At 38.4% G+C, this 19,338-nt stretch overlaps 1 protein-coding gene across 1 annotated transcript in view; it reads right to left on the bottom strand.

Annotated features, from left to right (window-relative positions):
- Window positions 1-19,338, bottom strand: part of LOC129867896 (B-cell receptor CD22-like) — a 49,880-nt gene that overhangs the window by 11,594 nt on the left and 18,948 nt on the right. Inside the window, exons 4-9 of the mRNA XM_055941366.1 lie at window positions 16,662-16,925; window positions 15,677-15,940; window positions 14,477-14,743; window positions 5,620-5,889; window positions 4,768-5,052; window positions 2,927-3,014 (exon numbers count right to left, since the gene is read on the bottom strand). Coding sequence (XP_055797341.1) covers window positions 2,927-3,014; window positions 4,768-5,052; window positions 5,620-5,889; window positions 14,477-14,743; window positions 15,677-15,940; window positions 16,662-16,925 — 1,438 coding nt within the window. The remainder of the gene's footprint in view (window positions 1-2,926; window positions 3,015-4,767; window positions 5,053-5,619; window positions 5,890-14,476; window positions 14,744-15,676; window positions 15,941-16,661; window positions 16,926-19,338) is intronic.

Below are 19,338 nucleotides of genomic sequence, written 5' to 3'. Positions count from 1 at the left end.
AGTCTCCTGTGTTTACTACCATGTATCATTCATGTCTGCATAACCACAAAACCACAAAAACGACTTACAATAAATCTGAAACATTGACTCCTGTTTGACTGATGTCATGTTGGACTGATGTCATGGTGGACTGATGTCATGGTGGACTGATGTCATGTTAGACTGATGTCATGGTGGACTGATGTCATGGTGGACTGATGTCATGTTAGACTGATGTCATGGTGGACTGATGTCATGGTGGACTGATGTCATGTTGGACTGATGTCATGGTGGACTGATGTCATGGTGGACTGATGTCATGGTGGACTGATGTCATGGTGGACTGATGTCATGTTGGACTGATGTCATGGTGGACTGATGTCATGGTGGACTGATGTCATGGTGGACTGATGTCATGGTGGACTGATATCATGTTGGACTGATGTCATGGTGGACTGATGTCATGGAGGACTGATGTCATGGTGGACTGATGTCATGTTGGACTGATGTCATGGTGGACTGATGTCATGGTGGACTGATGTCATGGTGGACTGATGTTAGACTGATGTCATGTTAGACTGATGTCATGGTGGGCTGATGTCATGTTAGACTGATGTCATGGTGGACTGATGTCATGGTGGACTGATGTCATGGTGGACTGATGTCATGGTGGACTGATGTCATGTTGGACTGATGTCATGTTAGACTGATGTCATGGTGGACTGATGTCATGGTGGACTGATGTCATGGTGGACTGATGTTAGACTGATGTCATGGTGGACTGATGTTAGACTGATGTCATGGTGGACTGATTTCATGTTGGACTGATGTCATGTTGGACTGATGTCATGGTGGACTGATGTCATGGTGGACTGATGTCATGTTAGACTGATGTCATGGTGGACTGATGTCATGGTGGACTGATGTCATGGTGGACTGATGTCATGGTGGACTGATGTCATGTTAGACTGATGTCATGTTGGACTGATGTCATGGTGGACTGATGTTAGACTGATGTCATGGTGGACTGATGTCATGGTGGACTGATGTCATGGTGGACTGATGTTAGACTGATGTCATGGTGGACTGATGTCATGTTGGACTGATGTCATGGTGGACTGATGTCATGTTAGACTGATGTCATGGTGGGCTGATGTCATGGTGGACTGATGTCATGGTGGACTGATGTCATGGTGGACTGATGTCATGGTGGACTGATGTCATGGTGGACTGATGTCATGGTGGACTGATGTTAGACTGATGTCATGGTGGACTGATGTTAGACGGATGTCATGTTGGACTGATGTCATAGTGGACTGATGTCATAGTGGACTGATGTCATGGTGGACTGATGTTGGACTGATGTCATGGTGGACTGATGTTGGACTGATGTCATGTTAGATTGATGTCATGGTGGACTGATGTCATGGTGGACTGATGTCATGGTGGACTGATGTCATGGTGGACTGATGTCATGTTAGACTGATGTCATGGTGGACTGATGTCATGGTGGACTGATGTCATGGTGGACTGATGTCATGTTAGACTGATGTCATGGTGGACTGATGTCATGTTGGACTGATGTCATGGTGGACTGATGTCATGGTGGACTGATGTCATGGTGGACTGATGTCATGGTGGACTGATGTCATGGTGGACTGATGTCATGGTGGACTGACGTCATGGTGGACTGATGTCATGTTAGACTGATGTCATGGTGGACTGATGTCATGTTAGACTGATGTCATGGTGGACTGATGTCATGGTGGACTGACGTCATGGTGGACTGATGTCATGTTAGACTGATGTCATGGTGGACTGATGTCATGTTGGACTGATGTCATGGTGGACTGATGTCATGGTGGACTGATGTCATGGTGGACTGATGTCATGGTGGACTGATGTCATGGTGGACTGATGTCATGTTAGACTGATGTCATGTTGGACTGATGTCATGGTGGACTGATGTCATGGTGGACTGATGTCATGTTGGACTGATGTCATGGTGGACTGATGTCATGGTGGACTGATGTCATGTTAGACTGATGTCATGGTGGACTGATGTCATGGTGGACTGATGTTGGACTGATGTCATGGTGGACTGATGTTGGACTGATGTCATGTTGGACTGATGTCATGTTGGACTGATGTCATGGTGGACTGATGTCATGGTGGACTGATGTCATGGTGGACTGATGTCATGTTGGACTGATGTCATGTTGGACTGATGTCATGGTGGACTGATGTCATGTTGGACTGATGTCATGGTGGACTGATGTCATGGTGGACTGATGTTGGACTGATGTCATGGTGGACTGATGTCATGGTGGACTGATGTCATGTTGGACTGATGTCATGGTGGACTGATGTCATGTTGGACTGATGTCATGTTGGACTGATGTCATGGTGGACTGATGTCATGTTAGACTGATGTCATGGTGGACTGATGTTGGACTGATGTCATGGTGGACTGATGTCATGGTGGACTGATGTCATGGTGGACTGATGTTGGACTGATGTCATGGTGGACTGATGTCATGTTGGACTGATGTTGGACTGATGTCATGTTGGACTGATGTTGGACTGATGTCATGTTGGACTGATGTCATGGTGGACTGATGTCATGTTGGACTGATGTCATGGTGGACTGATGTCATGGTGGACTGATGTTATGGTGGACTGATGTCATGGTGGACTGATGTCATGTTGGACTGATGTCATGGTGGACTGATGTCATGGTGGACTGATGTCATGGTGGACTGATGTCATGGTGGACTGATGTCATGGTGGACTGATGTCATGGTGGACTGATGTCATGTTGGACTGATGTTGGACTGATGTCATGGTGGACTGATGTCATGTTGGACTGATGTCTGCCAAACACTGAACAGGACAATGTTATGTACAGTGTTTCTTAGCAGCACGTTATGAGGGATGTATGACTGACCTGACAATGACACATGTTACGACGCACAGTAACAGCATCCCAGCAGCACCTGCCCCAGCACTAACCAACAGAGACAGCATCTGGTAACCTATGGTCAGAAGGATGAGAAATGAGAGACCGGGAGACCAGCTCTCTCTCACTTGTTTCTGTCTGTTCCTCTTCAGCTCTTTCCCAAGTCCCCATCTCTCTCTCATTACCTGTCCAGGTGTGTCTTACCTGTTGATGTGGAACTATCTAAGCTCTCCTTCCACAGAGGTTTCTGTTCCTCTTCAACTCCATCTGTCTTTCTCACCTGTCGCATCACACCTGTCAGGTTGTGTTTTAACTGTTCCTCTTCAACTCCATCTGTCTTTCTCACCTGTCGCCTCACACCTGTCAGGTTGTGTTTTAACTGTTCCTCTTCAACTCCATCTGTCTTTCTCACCTGTCGCCTCACACCTGTCAGGTTGTGTTTTAACTGTTCCTCTTCAACTCCATCTGTCTTTCTCACCTGTCGCCTCACACCTGTCAGGTTGTGTTTTAACTGTTCCTCCTCAACTCCATCTGTCTTTCTCACCTGTCGCCTCACACCTGTCAGGTTGTGTTTTAACTGTTCCTCCTCAACTCCATCTGTCTTTCTCACCTGTCGCCTCACACCTGTCAGGTTGTGTTTTAACTGTTCCTCCTCAACTCCATCTGTCTTTCTCACCTGTCGCCTCACACCTGTCAGGTTGTGTTTTAACTGTTCCTCCTCAACTCCATCTGTCTGTCTCACCTGTCGCTTCACACCTGTCCAGTTGGGTTTTAACTGTTCCTCTTCAACTCCATCTGTCTTTCTCACCTGTCGCCTCACACCTGTCAGGTTGTGTTTTAACTGTTCCTCCTCAACTCCATCTGTCTTTCTCACCTGTCGCCTCACACCTGTCAGGTTGTGTTTTAACTGTTCCTCCTCAACTCCATCTGTCTTTCTCACCTGTCGCCTCACACCTGTCAGGTTGGGTTTTAACTGTTCCTCCTCAACTCCATCTGTCTTTCTCACCTGTCGCCTCACACCTGTCAGGTTGTGTTTTAACTGTTCCTCTTCAACTCCATCTGTCTTTCTCACCTGTCGCCTCACACCTGTCAGGTTGTGTTTTAACTGTTCCTCTTACGTGTGGACGTGGCAGAGAGTTGCAGACTGGCAGAGCCCTGACAGTTGGAGCTGTCCCTCTTTATCTCTCACCTGACCCTTTACCTACCCAGGTGTGTCTTACCTGTGAAGGTGTGTCTTATTTTTTTGAGGTGTGTCTTACCTGTGGAGGTGTGTCTCATTTTTTGAGGTGTGTCTTACATGTGAAGGTCTGTCTTATATTCGAAGGTGTGCCTTACCTGTGAAGGTGTGTCTTACGTGTGAAGATGTGTCTTACCTGTGGAGGTGTGTCTTACCTGTGGAGGTGTGTCTTACCTGTGAAGGTGTGTCTTATATTTGGAGGTGTGTCTTACTTGTAAAGGTGTGTCTTACCTATGGAGGTGTGTCTTACTTGTGAATGTGTGTCTTACCTATGGAGGTGTGTCTTACCTGTGACGGTGTGTCTGACCTGTGGGGGTGTGTCTTACCTGTGGGGGTGTGTCTTACCTGTGGAGGTGTGTCTTACCTGTGGAGGTGTGTCTTACCTGTGGAGGTGTGTCTTACTTGTGAATGTGTGTCTTACCTATGGAGGTGTGTCTTACTTGTGGAGGTGTGTCTTACCTGTGGAGCTGTGTCTTTCCTGTGGAGGTGTGTCTTACCTGTGGAGGCGTGTCTTACTTGTGAATGTGTGTCTTACATATGGAGGTGTGTCTTACTTGTGGAGGTGTGTCTTACCTGTGGAGGTGTGTCTTACCTGTGGAGGTGACACAGAGCTGCAGACTGGCAGAGCCCTGAGAGTTGGAGCTGAGGCAGACTGCAGTGGGCGGGTCTTCTCGTGATTGACGGATGGTCAGAGTGCTCCTGAGGCCAATTCTGCCCAGAGGCTCCTCCCTGATGGCCGTGGCTGTGGAATGATTGACATGTCGTCCAGACAGACGCCACTGCACCAAGGGGGCGGGGTTAGCGTGGCTGTCACAGGTACAGCTGACCTGAGATCCGGAGTGGAGGCAGCGAGAGGAGGATGAGATCTGAGGAGCAACTAGAAAGAAGAGACAGAAGAACAAGGAGAGGAATTAACATTTTCTACTCAAGTCTGACCTTCATTCTTACTTTATTGTATTTTTTGAAACTTTGATAAATCATACTGTTTAGTTCATTGCTATCGAGACTTGTTTTATGAACAAGGTTTCAAGTGTTTGATTGAGTAGAAAACACATCTAGGGTTACACCTAAGGTTACATCTAGGGTTACACCTAGGGTTACATCTAGGGTTATATCTAGGGTTACACCTAGGGTTACATCTAGGGTTACACCTAGGGTTACATCTAGGGTGACATCTAGGGTTACGCCTAGGGTTACATCTAGGGTTACACCTAGGGTTACATCTAGGGTGACATCTAGGGTTACGCCTAGGGTTACATCTAGGGTTACGCCTAGGGTTACATCTAGGGTTACACCTAGGGTTACATCTAGGGTTACACCTAGGGTTACATCTAGGGTGACATCTAGGGTTACGCCTAGGGTTACATCTAGGGTTACATTTAGGGTTACATCTAGGATTACAACTATGTGATAACTTTGGGAGGAATTTTGCAACCTCACTTACACTCCATAGATGCGTTTGTAGATGCTGACTGGTCTTCTCCATGCTGATTCTGGGCTGTACAGTAGTATTCTCTTCCGTCAATAACATTCATTGTGGCCTGGATTAGTTGTTGTCCAGAGGCCACATAGTCCTCCTTACCCTCTCTCACTGAATACCAGCTGTAGCTGGTCACTGGGGGGTTGGCATCACTGCTGCAGGTCAGAGTCACTGAACTGCCCTCTAACACAGAATCAGAAGGACTCACTGATACTGACGTCTTCCTAGGAGGATCTGGAGGGAAAGATTCACATCAGCTCTGGAAGCACAACAGTTGATACTATTACTAATACACGTACTATAACTACTACTACTACTATAACTACTATTATAACTACTATAACTACTACTACTACTAATATAACTACTATAACTACTATTATAACTACTATAACTACTACTACTACTAATATAACTACTATAACTACTATTATAACTACTATTATAACTACTACTACTACTACTGCTACTACTACTATAACTACTACTATAACTACTACTACTACTACTATACCTACTACTACTACTACTACTACTAATACACCTACTATAACTACTACTACTAATACACCTACTATAACTACTACTACTATAAATACTACTACTACTATAACTACTTTAACTATTACTACTACTATAACTACTACTACTACTACTATAACTACTACAACTACTATAACTACTACTACTACTATTACTACACTACTACTACTATAACTACTACTACTACTATAACTACTACTACTATAAATACTACTACTACTACTACTACTACTATAACTACTACAACTACTATAACTACTACTACTACTATTACTACACTACTACTACTATAACTACTACTACTATAAATACTACTACTACTACTACTACTATAACTACTATAACTACGACTACTACTATAACTACTACTACTACTATAACTACTATAACAATTATGACTACTATGAATAATACTACTACTATTATAACTACTACTACTACTACTACTACTACTATAACTACTACAACTACTACTACTATAACTACTACTACAACTACTACTACTACTACTATAAATACTACTATTACTATAACTACTACTACAACTATAACTATTAACTACTACTACTACTATAACTGCTATAACTACTACTACTACTAATACACCTACTATAACTACTACTACAACTACTACTACTACTATAACTACTATAACTACTACTACTACTATAACTACTACTACTACTACTATAACAACTATAACTACTACTACTAATACTACTACTACTACTACTATAACTACCTACTACAACTACTATACCTACTACTACTACTATCACTACTATAACTACACTACTACTACAACTACTACTATAACTACTACTACTACTATAACTACGACTACTACTATAACTACTACTATAACTACTATAACAATTATGACAACTATAACTACTACGACTACTATAACAATAATGACTACTATAACTACTATAACTACTATAACAATTATGACTACTATAACTACTATAACAATTATGACTACTATAACTACTATAACAATTATGACTACTATAACTACTATAACAATTATGACTACTATAACTACTATAACAATTATGACTACTATAACTACTATAAATACTACTACTACTATAACTACTACTATAACTACAACTACTACTACAACTATAACTATTAAAACTACTACTACTACTAAAACTGCTATAACTACTACTACTATTACTATAACTACTACTACTAATACACCTACTATAACTACTACTACTACTATAACTACTACTATAACTACTATAACTACTACTACTACTACTAATACTACTACTATAACTACTATAACTACTACTACTACTACTACTACTATAACTATTCTAACTACTACAACTACTATAACTACTACTACTACTACTATTACTACTATAACTACACTATTACTCCTGTGACTACTACTACTACTACTACTATAACTACTGTGACTAATTTAACTACTACTACTATAACTACTATAACTACTACTATAACTACTACTACTACAACTACTATAACTACTACTACTACTACTATTACTACTATAACTACACTACTACTCCTGTGACTACTACTACTACTACTACTATAACTACTGTGACTAATTTAACTACTACTACTATAAATACTATAACTACTACTATAACTACTACTACTATAACTACTGTGACTAATTTAACTACTACTACTATAACTACTACTACTACTACAACTACTACTACTATAACTACTACTACTACTACTACTACTATAACTACTACTATTACTATAACTACTACTACAACTATAACTATTAACTACTACTACTACTATAACTACTACTATTACTATAACTACTACTACTACTACTACTACTACTACTATAACTACTACTACTACTATAACTACTACTATTACTATAACTACTACTACTACTATAACTGCTATAACTACTACTACTACTAATACACCTACTATAACTACTACTACAACTACTACTACTACTATAACTACTACTACTACTATAACTCCTACTACTACTACTATAACAACTATAACTACTACTACTAATACTACTACTACTACTACTACTATAACTACCTACTACAACTACTATACCTACTACTACTACTATCACTACTATAACTACACTACTACTACAACTACTACTATAACTACTACTACTACTATAACTACGACTACTACTATAACTACTACTACTACTATAACTACTATAACAATTATGACAACTATAACTACTACGACTACTATAACAATAATGACTACTATAACTACTATAACTACTATAACAATAATGACTACTATAACTACTATAACAATTATGACTACTATAACTACTATAAATACTACTACTATTATAACTACTACTACTACTATAACTACTACTATTACTATAACTACTACTACAACTACTATAACTACTACTACTACTACTACTACTACTATAACTACTTTAACTACTACTACAACTATAACTATTAAAACTACTACTACTACTAAAACTGCTATAACTACTACTACTATTACTATAACTACTACTACTAATACACCTACTATAACTACTACTACTACTATAACTACTATAACTACTACTACTATAACTACTACTACTATAACTACTACTATTACTACTAATACTACTACTATAACTACTATAACTACTACTACTAATACTACTACTACTACTATAACTATTCTAACTACTACAACTACTATAACTACTACTACTACTACTATTACTACTATAACTACACTACTACTCCTGTGACTACTACTACTACTACTACTATAACTACTGTGACTAATTTAACTACTACTACTATAACTACTATAACTACTACTATAACTACTACTACTATAACTACTGTGACTAATTTAACTACTACTACTATAACTACTATAACTACTACTACTATAACTACTATAACTACTACTATAACTACTATAACTACTACTACTATAACTACTATAACTACTACTACTATAACTACTATAACTACTACTACTATAACTACTATAACTACTACTACTATAACTACTATAACTTCTATAACTACTATAACTACTACTACTATAACTACTACTATAACTACTATAACTACTACTACTATAACTACTATAACTACTACTATAACTACTATAACTACTACTACTATAACTACTATAACTACTACTACTACTATAACTACTACTACTACTATAACTACTATAACTACTACTACTATAACTACTATAACTTCTATAACTACTATAACTTCTATAACTACTGTGACTATAACTACTACAACTACTACTACTATAACTACTGTGACTACAATAACTACTACTACTACTATAACTCCTGTGACTACTATAACTACTATAACTACTTCTATAACTACTATAACTTCTATAACTACTGTGACTATAACTACTACTACTTCTATAACTACTGTGACTACAATAACTACTACTACTACTATAACTACTGTGACTACTACTACTACCATAACTACTGTGACTACAATAACTACTACTACTACTACTATAACTACTACTACTATAACTACTATAACTACTACTATAACTACTATAACTTCTATAACTACTGTGACTATAACTACTACTACTACTACTACTATAACTACTGTGACTACAATAACTACTACTACTACTATAACTCCTGTGACTACTATAACTACTATAACTACTTCTATAACTACTATAACTTCTATAACTACTGTGACTATAACTACTACTACTTCTATAACTACTGTGACTACAATAACTACTACTACTACTATAACTACTGTGACTACTACTACTACCATAACTACTGTGACTACAATAACTACTACTACTACTACTATAACTACTGTGACTACAATAACTACTACTACTACAATTTCTATAACTACTGTGACTACTACCACTACAATTTTTTTGTCATTTAGCAGACGCTCTTATCCAGAGCGACTTACAAATTGGAAAGTTCATACATATTCATCCTGGTCCCCCCGTGGGGAATGAACCGACAACCCTGGCGTTGCAAGCGCCATGCTCTACCAACTGAGCCACACAGGACCACAACTAACTAACTACTACTACTACTACTATAACTACTGTGACTACTATAACTACTACTATAACTACTACTACTACTTCTATAACTACTATAACTTCTATAGCTACTGTGACTACTATAACTACTACTACTACTTCTATAACTACTATAACTTCTATAACTACTGTGACTACTATAACTACTACTATAACTACTACTACTACTTCTATAACTACTATAACTACTATAACTACTGTGACTACTATAACTTCTACAACTACTATAACTACTAGTACTACTATAACTACTCCTACTACTATAACTACTACTACTATAACTACTACCACTATAACTACTGTAACTACTACTACTACTACTATAACTACTACTACTACTACTATAACTACTACTACAACTACTACTACTAGTAACTGACTACTACTGTGACCACTGTGACTACTATAACTACTATAACTACTACTACTACAACTACTACTACTATAACTACTGTAACTACTACTACTACTATAACTACTACTACTACTACTACTACTATAACTACTACTACTACAACTACTACCACTATAACTACTGTAACTACTACTACTACTATAACTACTACTACTACTACTATAACTACTACTATAACTACTACTACTACTACTACTACTATAACTTCTACTATAACTACTACTACTACTACTATAACTACTACTACTACTACTACTATAACTACTACTACTAGTAAGTGACTACTACTGTGACCACTGTGACTACTATAACTACTATAACTACTACTACTACAACTACTATAACTATTATAACCACTACTACTACTACTATAACTACTGTGACTACTATAACTATTATAACTACTACTACTACTACTATAACTACTGTGACTAATATAACTATTGTGACTACTATAACTACTATAACTACTACTACTACTATAACTACTACTACTATAACTACTACTACTATAACTACTACTACTATAACTACTACTACTATAACTACTGTGACTACTATAACTATTGTGACTACTATAACTACTATAACTACTACTACTACTATAACTACTACTACTACTATAACTACTACTACTATAACTATTGTGACTACTATAACTACTATAACTACTGTGACTACTATAACTACTACTACTATAAGTACTATAACTACTACTACTACTATAACTACTACTACTATAACTACTGTGACTACAATAACTACTACTACTACTATAACTACTGTGACTACTACTACTACCATAACTACTGTGACTACAATAACTACTACTACTACTACTATAACTACTACTACTATAACTACTATAACTACTACTATAACTACTATAACTACTACTACTATAACTACTACAACTACTACTACTATAACTACTATAACTTCTATAACTACTATAACTTCTATAACTACTGTGACTATAACTACTACTACTACTACTACTATAACTACTGTGACTACAATAACTACTACTACTACTATAACTCCTGTGACTACTATAACTACTATAACTACTTCTATAACTACTATAACTTCTATAACTACTGTGACTATAACTACTACTACTTCTATAACTACTGTGACTACAATAACTACTACTACTACTATAACTACTGTGACTACTACTACTACCATAACTACTGTGACTACAATAACTACTACTACTACTACTATAACTACTGTGACTACTACTACTACCATAACTACTGTGACTACAATAACTACTACTACTACAATTTCTATAACTACTGTGACTACTACCACTACAATTTTTTTTTTTAAAGTCATTTAGCAGACGCTCTTATCCAGAGCGACTTACAAATTGGAAAGTTCATACATATTCATCCTGGTCCCCCCATGGGGAATGAACCCACAACCCTGGCGTTGCAAGCGCCATGCTCTACCAACTGAGCCACACAGGACCACAACTAACTAACTACTACTACTACTACTATAACTACTGTGACTACTATAACTACTACTATAACTACTACTACTACTTCTATAACTACTATAACTTCTATAGCTACTGTGACTACTATAACTACTACTACTACTTCTATAACTACTATAACTTCTATAACTACTGTGACTACTATAACTACTACTATAACTACTACTACTACTTCTATAACTACTATAACTACTATAACTACTGTGACTACTATAACTTCTACAACTACTATAACTACTAGTACTACTATAACTACTCCTACTACTATAACTACTACTACTATAACTACTACCACTATAACTACTGTAACTACTACTACTACTATAACTACTACTACTACTACTATAACTACTACTACAACTACTACTACTAGTAACTGACTACTACTGTGACCACTGTGACTACTATAACTACTACTACTACAACTACTACTACTATAACTACTGTAACTACTACTACTACTATAACTACTACTACTACTACTATAACTACTACTACTACAACTACTACAACTATAACTACTGTAACTACTACTACTACTATAACTACTGCTACTACTACTATAACTACTACTATAACTACTACTACTACTATAACTACTACTATAACTACTACTACTACTACTACTATAACTACTACTACTACTACTACTACTACTATAACTACTACTACTAGTAACTGACTACTACTGTGACCACTGTGACTACTATAACTACTATAACTACTACTACTACTACTATAACTACTGTGACTACTATAACTATTATAACTACTACTACTACTACTATAACTACTGTGACTACTATAACTATTGTGACTACTATAACTACTATAACTACTACTACTACTATAACTACTACTACTATAACTACTACTACTATAACTACTACTACTATAACTACTGTGACTACTATAACTATTGTGACTACTATAACTACTATAACTACTACTACTACTATAACTACTACTACTACTATAACTACTACTACTATAACTATTGTGACTACTATAACTACTATAACTACTGTGACTACTATAACTACTACTACTATAAGTACTATAACTACTACTACTATAACGACTATAACTACTACTACTACTATAACTACTACTACTATAACTATTGTGACTACTATAACTACTATAACTACTACTACTACTATAACTACTACTACTATAACTACTACTACTATAACTACTACTACTATAACTACTACTACTATAACTACTGTGACTACTATAACTACTACTACTATAACTACTATAACTACGACTACTATAACTACTATAACTACTACTACTACTATAACTACTACTACTTTAACTACTGTGACTACTATAACTACTATAACTACTGTGACTACTATAACTAATACTAATACTTTAACTACTATTACTACTACTATAACTACTACTACTACTACTACTACTATTACTACTACTATAACTACTACTATAACTACTGTGACTACTATAACTACTATAACTACTGTGACTACTATAACTACTATAACTACTACTACTATAACTACTACTACTACCATAACTACTACTACTACTATAACTACTACTACTACTACTATAACTACTACTATAACTACTACTACTAGTATAACTACTACTACTACTACTACTAAAACTACTACTATTATAACTACTATAACTACTACTACTATAACTACTGTAACTACTACTACTACTATAACTACTACTACTACTACTACTATAACTACTATAACTACTACTACTACTATAACTACTACTACTACTATAACTACTACTACTACTACTACTATAACTACTATAACTACTACTACTACTATAACTACTATAACTACTACTACTACTACTATAACTACTACTACTACTACTATAACTACTACTACTATGACTACTATAACTACTGTGACTACTATTACTATAAGTACTTTGACTACAAATATGAATACCATGTCTACTGTGACTAACAGCATTACAACAGACCTTTGTGGAATTCCTAGCCTGTGTTTATCAGATTGTGTCTATATCAGTGGTTCCCAGACATTGTTGTTCCATGACTCATCAAGGCCCATGACTCATCAAGGGCCATTTAAATGTTGATCCGTCGGATAATGGAAGCAATGTGGTTGACAAGATGTAGAATTGAAGGTGGGGTGACCCTCCAAAATACTCATTGTTTGGTAAACATTACCACTGACTTGCGTCAACAAAATGTCCCTGTCCCATTTGGGGGCACATTACATGATGTTAATGATATTAAAACGTACACTGAATGTCGAGCTGGAGCCTTGTTGAGTTGTCCGATCCGTGTTGATTTTTAGCTTGGCAGAAGTACTGTGTATTACCATTGACGTTATCTACTGTGTACGTCTGTTCAGGTCCTATTACACTGTGTGTTTCGCTCTTGTCCACTGAGTACCAGTTATAGCTGGACACTTGTGGGTTGGCATCACTGTTACAGGTCAGAGTCACTGAACTGCCCTTCAACACTGGACCAGAGGAATTCACTGATACTGACGTGCTCCTAGGAGGATCTGGAGGGAAAGATTGGTATCTGCATTAATAAAGAACAAGAAGAACAAGAACAATAAGAAGAAGAACAAGAACAAGAACAAGAAGAAGAACAAGAACAAGAACAAGAACAAGAAAAAGAACAAGAAGAAGAAGAAGAACTAGAAGAACAAGAACAAGAAGAAGAACAAGAAGAACAAGAACAAGAAGAAGAAGAAGAAGAACTAGAAGAAGAAGAACAAGAACAAGAAGAAGAACTAGAAGAAGAAGAAGAACAACAAGAAGAAGAACTAGAAGAAGAAGAAGAAGAACTGGAAGAAGAAGAACAAGAAGAAGAACTAGAAGAAGAAGAACAAGAACAAGAAGAAGAACTAGAAGAAGAACAAGAACAAGAACAAGAACTAGAAGAAGAAGAACAAGAACAAGAAGAACTAGAAGAAGAAGAACTAGAAGAAGAAGAACAAGAACAAGAAGAACTAGAAGAAGAAGAAGAACTAGAAGAAGAACTAGAAGAAGAAGAAACAGAACAAGAACAAGAACAAGAAGAAGAAGAACTAGAAGAAGAAGAACTAGAAGAAGAAAAACAAGAACAAGAAGAACAAGAACAAGAAGAACTAGAAGAAGAAGAACTAGAAGAACAAGAAGAAGAAGAAGAGGAAGAAGAAAAAGAACAAGAAGAAGAACAAGAAGAAGAACAAGAAGAAGAACAAGAAGAAGCAGAAAAAGAAGAAAAAGAAAAAGAAAAAGAACTAGAAGAAGAGGAACTAGAAGAAGAAGAACTAGAAGAAAAAGAACTAGAAGAAGAAGAACTAGAAGAAGAAGAACTAGAAGAAGAAGAACTAGAAGAAGAAGAAAAGAACAAGAAGAACAAGAATAACACAACAACAGCATTGTTGAATAACTTCCCAAAATGTTTGGCGCTGGTTGAATTGGTCGTGTAGCTACAGTATACATACACTGTACCACCACATCTATCAGCGTTGAGTTCTGTCCTCCATGGTCGTTTCTGCCCTCACAGTAAAACTGGTGGACTTCTGCCGACACGCTGGTCTCTAGCCTCTTCCCAACCCCAAGCCGTACCACCTGGTCTCCCTTCACACTGTACCAGGTGAAGCTGCTTACTGGTGGGTTGCCATTGCTGCTGCAGGTCAGATTCACCATCGTACCATGAAACACGGGTCCAGGTGGGACGGCTGACACAGACATGGTTTTAGGACCATCTGGAGGAAAATAGACAATTCACACGTTATACTGTATGTGTGACTCAAGGCTTCATTAGCCTACCGAGCTAAAGGTTTTCAAACAAATCAAATAAATAAATAAAATGTATTTATAAAGGCCTTCTCACATCAGCTGATATATCAAAGTGCTGAACAGAAATCCAAACAGCAAGCAATGCAGGTGTAGAAGCACGGTGGCTAGGAAAAACTCCCTAGAAAGGCCAAAACCTAGGAAGAAATCTAGAGAGGAACCAGGCTATGAGGGTTGGCCAGTCCTCTTCTGGCTGTGCCGGGTGGAGATTATAACAGAACATGGCCAAGATGTTCAAAATGTTCATAAATGACCAGCATGGTCAAATAATAGTAATCACAGTGAACAGGTCAGGGTTCCATAGCCGCAGGCAGAACAGTTGAAACTGGAGCAGCAGTATCATATAGGTTTATGTAGCTTTACAGACTGTAACCCACAGATCTCAACGGGCTCCAGACAATGTTAGACTACCGAGCTAAAGCCTTGTTGATATTTATAATGTAAGTGACATTTAGCAGACACTTTTAGCCAAAGCAACTTACATTTTACATATGGGTAGTCCCCTGGGGGATTGAACCTACTACCCTGGCCGGAGGGAGTACTATGCTCTACCAACTGAGAGGACCACAGACAAGCTTACTCATCGTGGAACTGTACTCTGGTTCCTTGAACAACCTCCACTACACTTACACAACACAGGTACTTTAGTGATCGTTGAATTACGTGCGCCGCACACATTCTTGGCTTCACAGTAGAAGTGGGTATTGTCCGCCCAGATTTTGGTGTTCAGGAGCGGCCCGTGGCCTGTAGATCTGGTGTCACCCGCTCTCACTGAGTACCAGCGGAAGCTGATCACTGGTGGGTTGGCATCACTGCTGCAGGTCAGAATCACTGAACTGCCCTCTAACACTTCGCCAGAGGGACTCACTGATACTGACGTGTTCCTAGGAGGATCTGGAGAGGACAGGAAACATAAAGATGATCATCTTATCATGTCTACAAATTAATAGAACCAATTCATGTCAACATAACAGCAACAAACAACAACAACAAAACAGTTGGAGCTGACAGATCTTTTTTTTAAGAATACACACTAAAAAGGTCAGAGATCAGAGGTCAGAGGTGATACAGCGCCTTCAGAAAGTTGTCCGCCTTTTTTTGATGTTGTTACAGCCTGAATTTAAAATGAATTAAATGGAGACGCTGTGTCACTGGCCTACCCACGATACCCCAGAATGTCACTGTGGAAGCACTAGCGGTTCTGTGGGGGGCCAGTGCCCCTGTGACAAGAATTTTGGACCCCCTTGTGGCCCTCCCTAAATGTGGAGTATGAAATAATTTTTACGTAACATATTTTTTGCTATCGTTCTTTTTTTTTTTACATCCGTTATTAGACAGTGGCAACGATGATGATTATGAACATGGTCTTTTGCCTGCAATGCAGTGAAGAAAACTATACGACAACAACAATAACATCTAATGTAACTGGCCCCTCTAAAAGTACAACTGGCCCCTCTAACAGTACAACCGGCCCCTCTAACAGTACAACTGGCTCCTCTAACAGTACAACTGGCCCCCCCTCTAACAGTACAACTGGCCCCCCCTCTAACAGTACAACTGGGCCCCTCTAACAGTACAACTGGGCCCGTCTAACAGTACAACTGGCCCCTCTAACAGTACAACTGGCCCCTCTAACAGTACAACTGCCCCCCCCTCTAACAGTACAACTGGCCCCCCCTCTAACAGTACAACTGGCCCCTCTAACAGTACAACTGGCCCCCCCTCTAACAGTACAACTGGCCCCTCTAACAGTACAACTGGCCCCTCTAACAGTACAACTGGCCCCTCTAACAGTACAACTGGGCCCTCTAACAGTACAACTGGCCCCTCTAACAGTACAACTGGCCCCTCTAACAGTACAACTGGCCCCTCTAACAGTACAACTGGGCCCTCTAACAGTACAACTGGGCCCCTCTAACAGTACAACTGGCCCCTCTAACAGTACAACTGGCCCCTCTAACAGTACAACTGGGCCCCTCTAACAGTACAACTGGCCCCCCCTCTAACAGTACAACTGCCCCCCCCCCTCTAACAGTACAACTGGCCCCTCTGACAGTACAACTGGGCCCCTCTAACAGTACAACTGGCCCCCCCTCTAACAGTACAACTGCCCCCCCCTCTAACAGTACAACTGGCCCCTCTAACAGTACAACTGGGCCCCTCTGACAGTACAACTGGCCCCCCCTCTAACAGTACAACTGGCCCCTCTAACTAGGCCCAGCGTGGCCCTCCCAGTTGAAATGATCTAGAACCGCCATTGTGTGGAAGTATACTCTTTTGGAGATTTTCTTTTAAATAAAATGTATTACAAATGAAAAGCTGAAAAGTCTTGAGTCAATAATGATTTAAACCCTTTGTTACAACATCCCTACGTAAGTTCAGTGGGGAAAATGTGCTTAACACTCCGTGTGGGCAATAATAGTAACATGATTTTTAAAATGACTTCCCCATCTCTGTACCCCAACACATACAATTATCTGTAAGATCCCGTCAGTCGAGCAGTTCATTTCAAACACAGATTCAACCACAAAGACCAGGGAGCTTTTCCCAATGCCTGGTAAACAACACCTGTTGGTAGATGGGTAAAAAGGAGAAAAAAAAGCTGACATTAAATATCCCTTTTAGGAAACCGCTCAGGGATTTCACCATGAGGTCAACGGTGACTTTTAAAACAGTTGCAGAGTTTAATGGCTGTGACAGGAGGAAAACTGAGGATGGATCAACAACATTATAGTTACTCCACAATACAAACCTAAATTACAGAGTGAAAAGAAGGAAGCCTGTACAGAATGGAAATCCCTGAGCGGTTTCCTTCCTCTCCTGCGACCGAGTTCGGAAGGACGCCTGTATTTTTGTAGTGACTGGGGTGTAGTTATACACCATCCAAAGTGTACTGAATAACATGCTCAAAGGGAGTGTAAGGTGGTCATAAAGAAATCATGTTAAACACTATTATTGCAAACAAAGTGAGTCCATGCAAATTGTTACGTGAATTGTTCAGCAAATATTTACTCTTGATTTTATTTAGGTCATAACAAAGGGGTTGAATACTTAATAACTCAATTTTAACTTTTGATTTTTCCAAACTTTCCAAACTTCTGTGTTCTTGGGGACCTTCAATGCTGCCATACATTTTTGTTACTCTCTCCCAGACCGGTGCTGCGACACAATCCTGTCTCGGAGCTCTACGGATAATTCCTTCGACCTCATGGTTTGGTTTTTGCTCTGACCTTTACTGTCAACTGTGGTACCTTTATATAGACAGGTGTGTGCCTTTCCAAATGATGTCCAATGAATTCATTTTACC

Source organism: Salvelinus fontinalis, chromosome 13 (genome assembly GCF_029448725.1).
Source record: "Salvelinus fontinalis isolate EN_2023a chromosome 13, ASM2944872v1, whole genome shotgun sequence".
Taxonomy (NCBI): Eukaryota; Metazoa; Chordata; class Actinopteri; order Salmoniformes; family Salmonidae; genus Salvelinus; species Salvelinus fontinalis.
The sequence above is the reverse complement of the archived record's forward strand: the minus strand, read 5'-3'. Positions and strand labels throughout refer to the sequence as shown.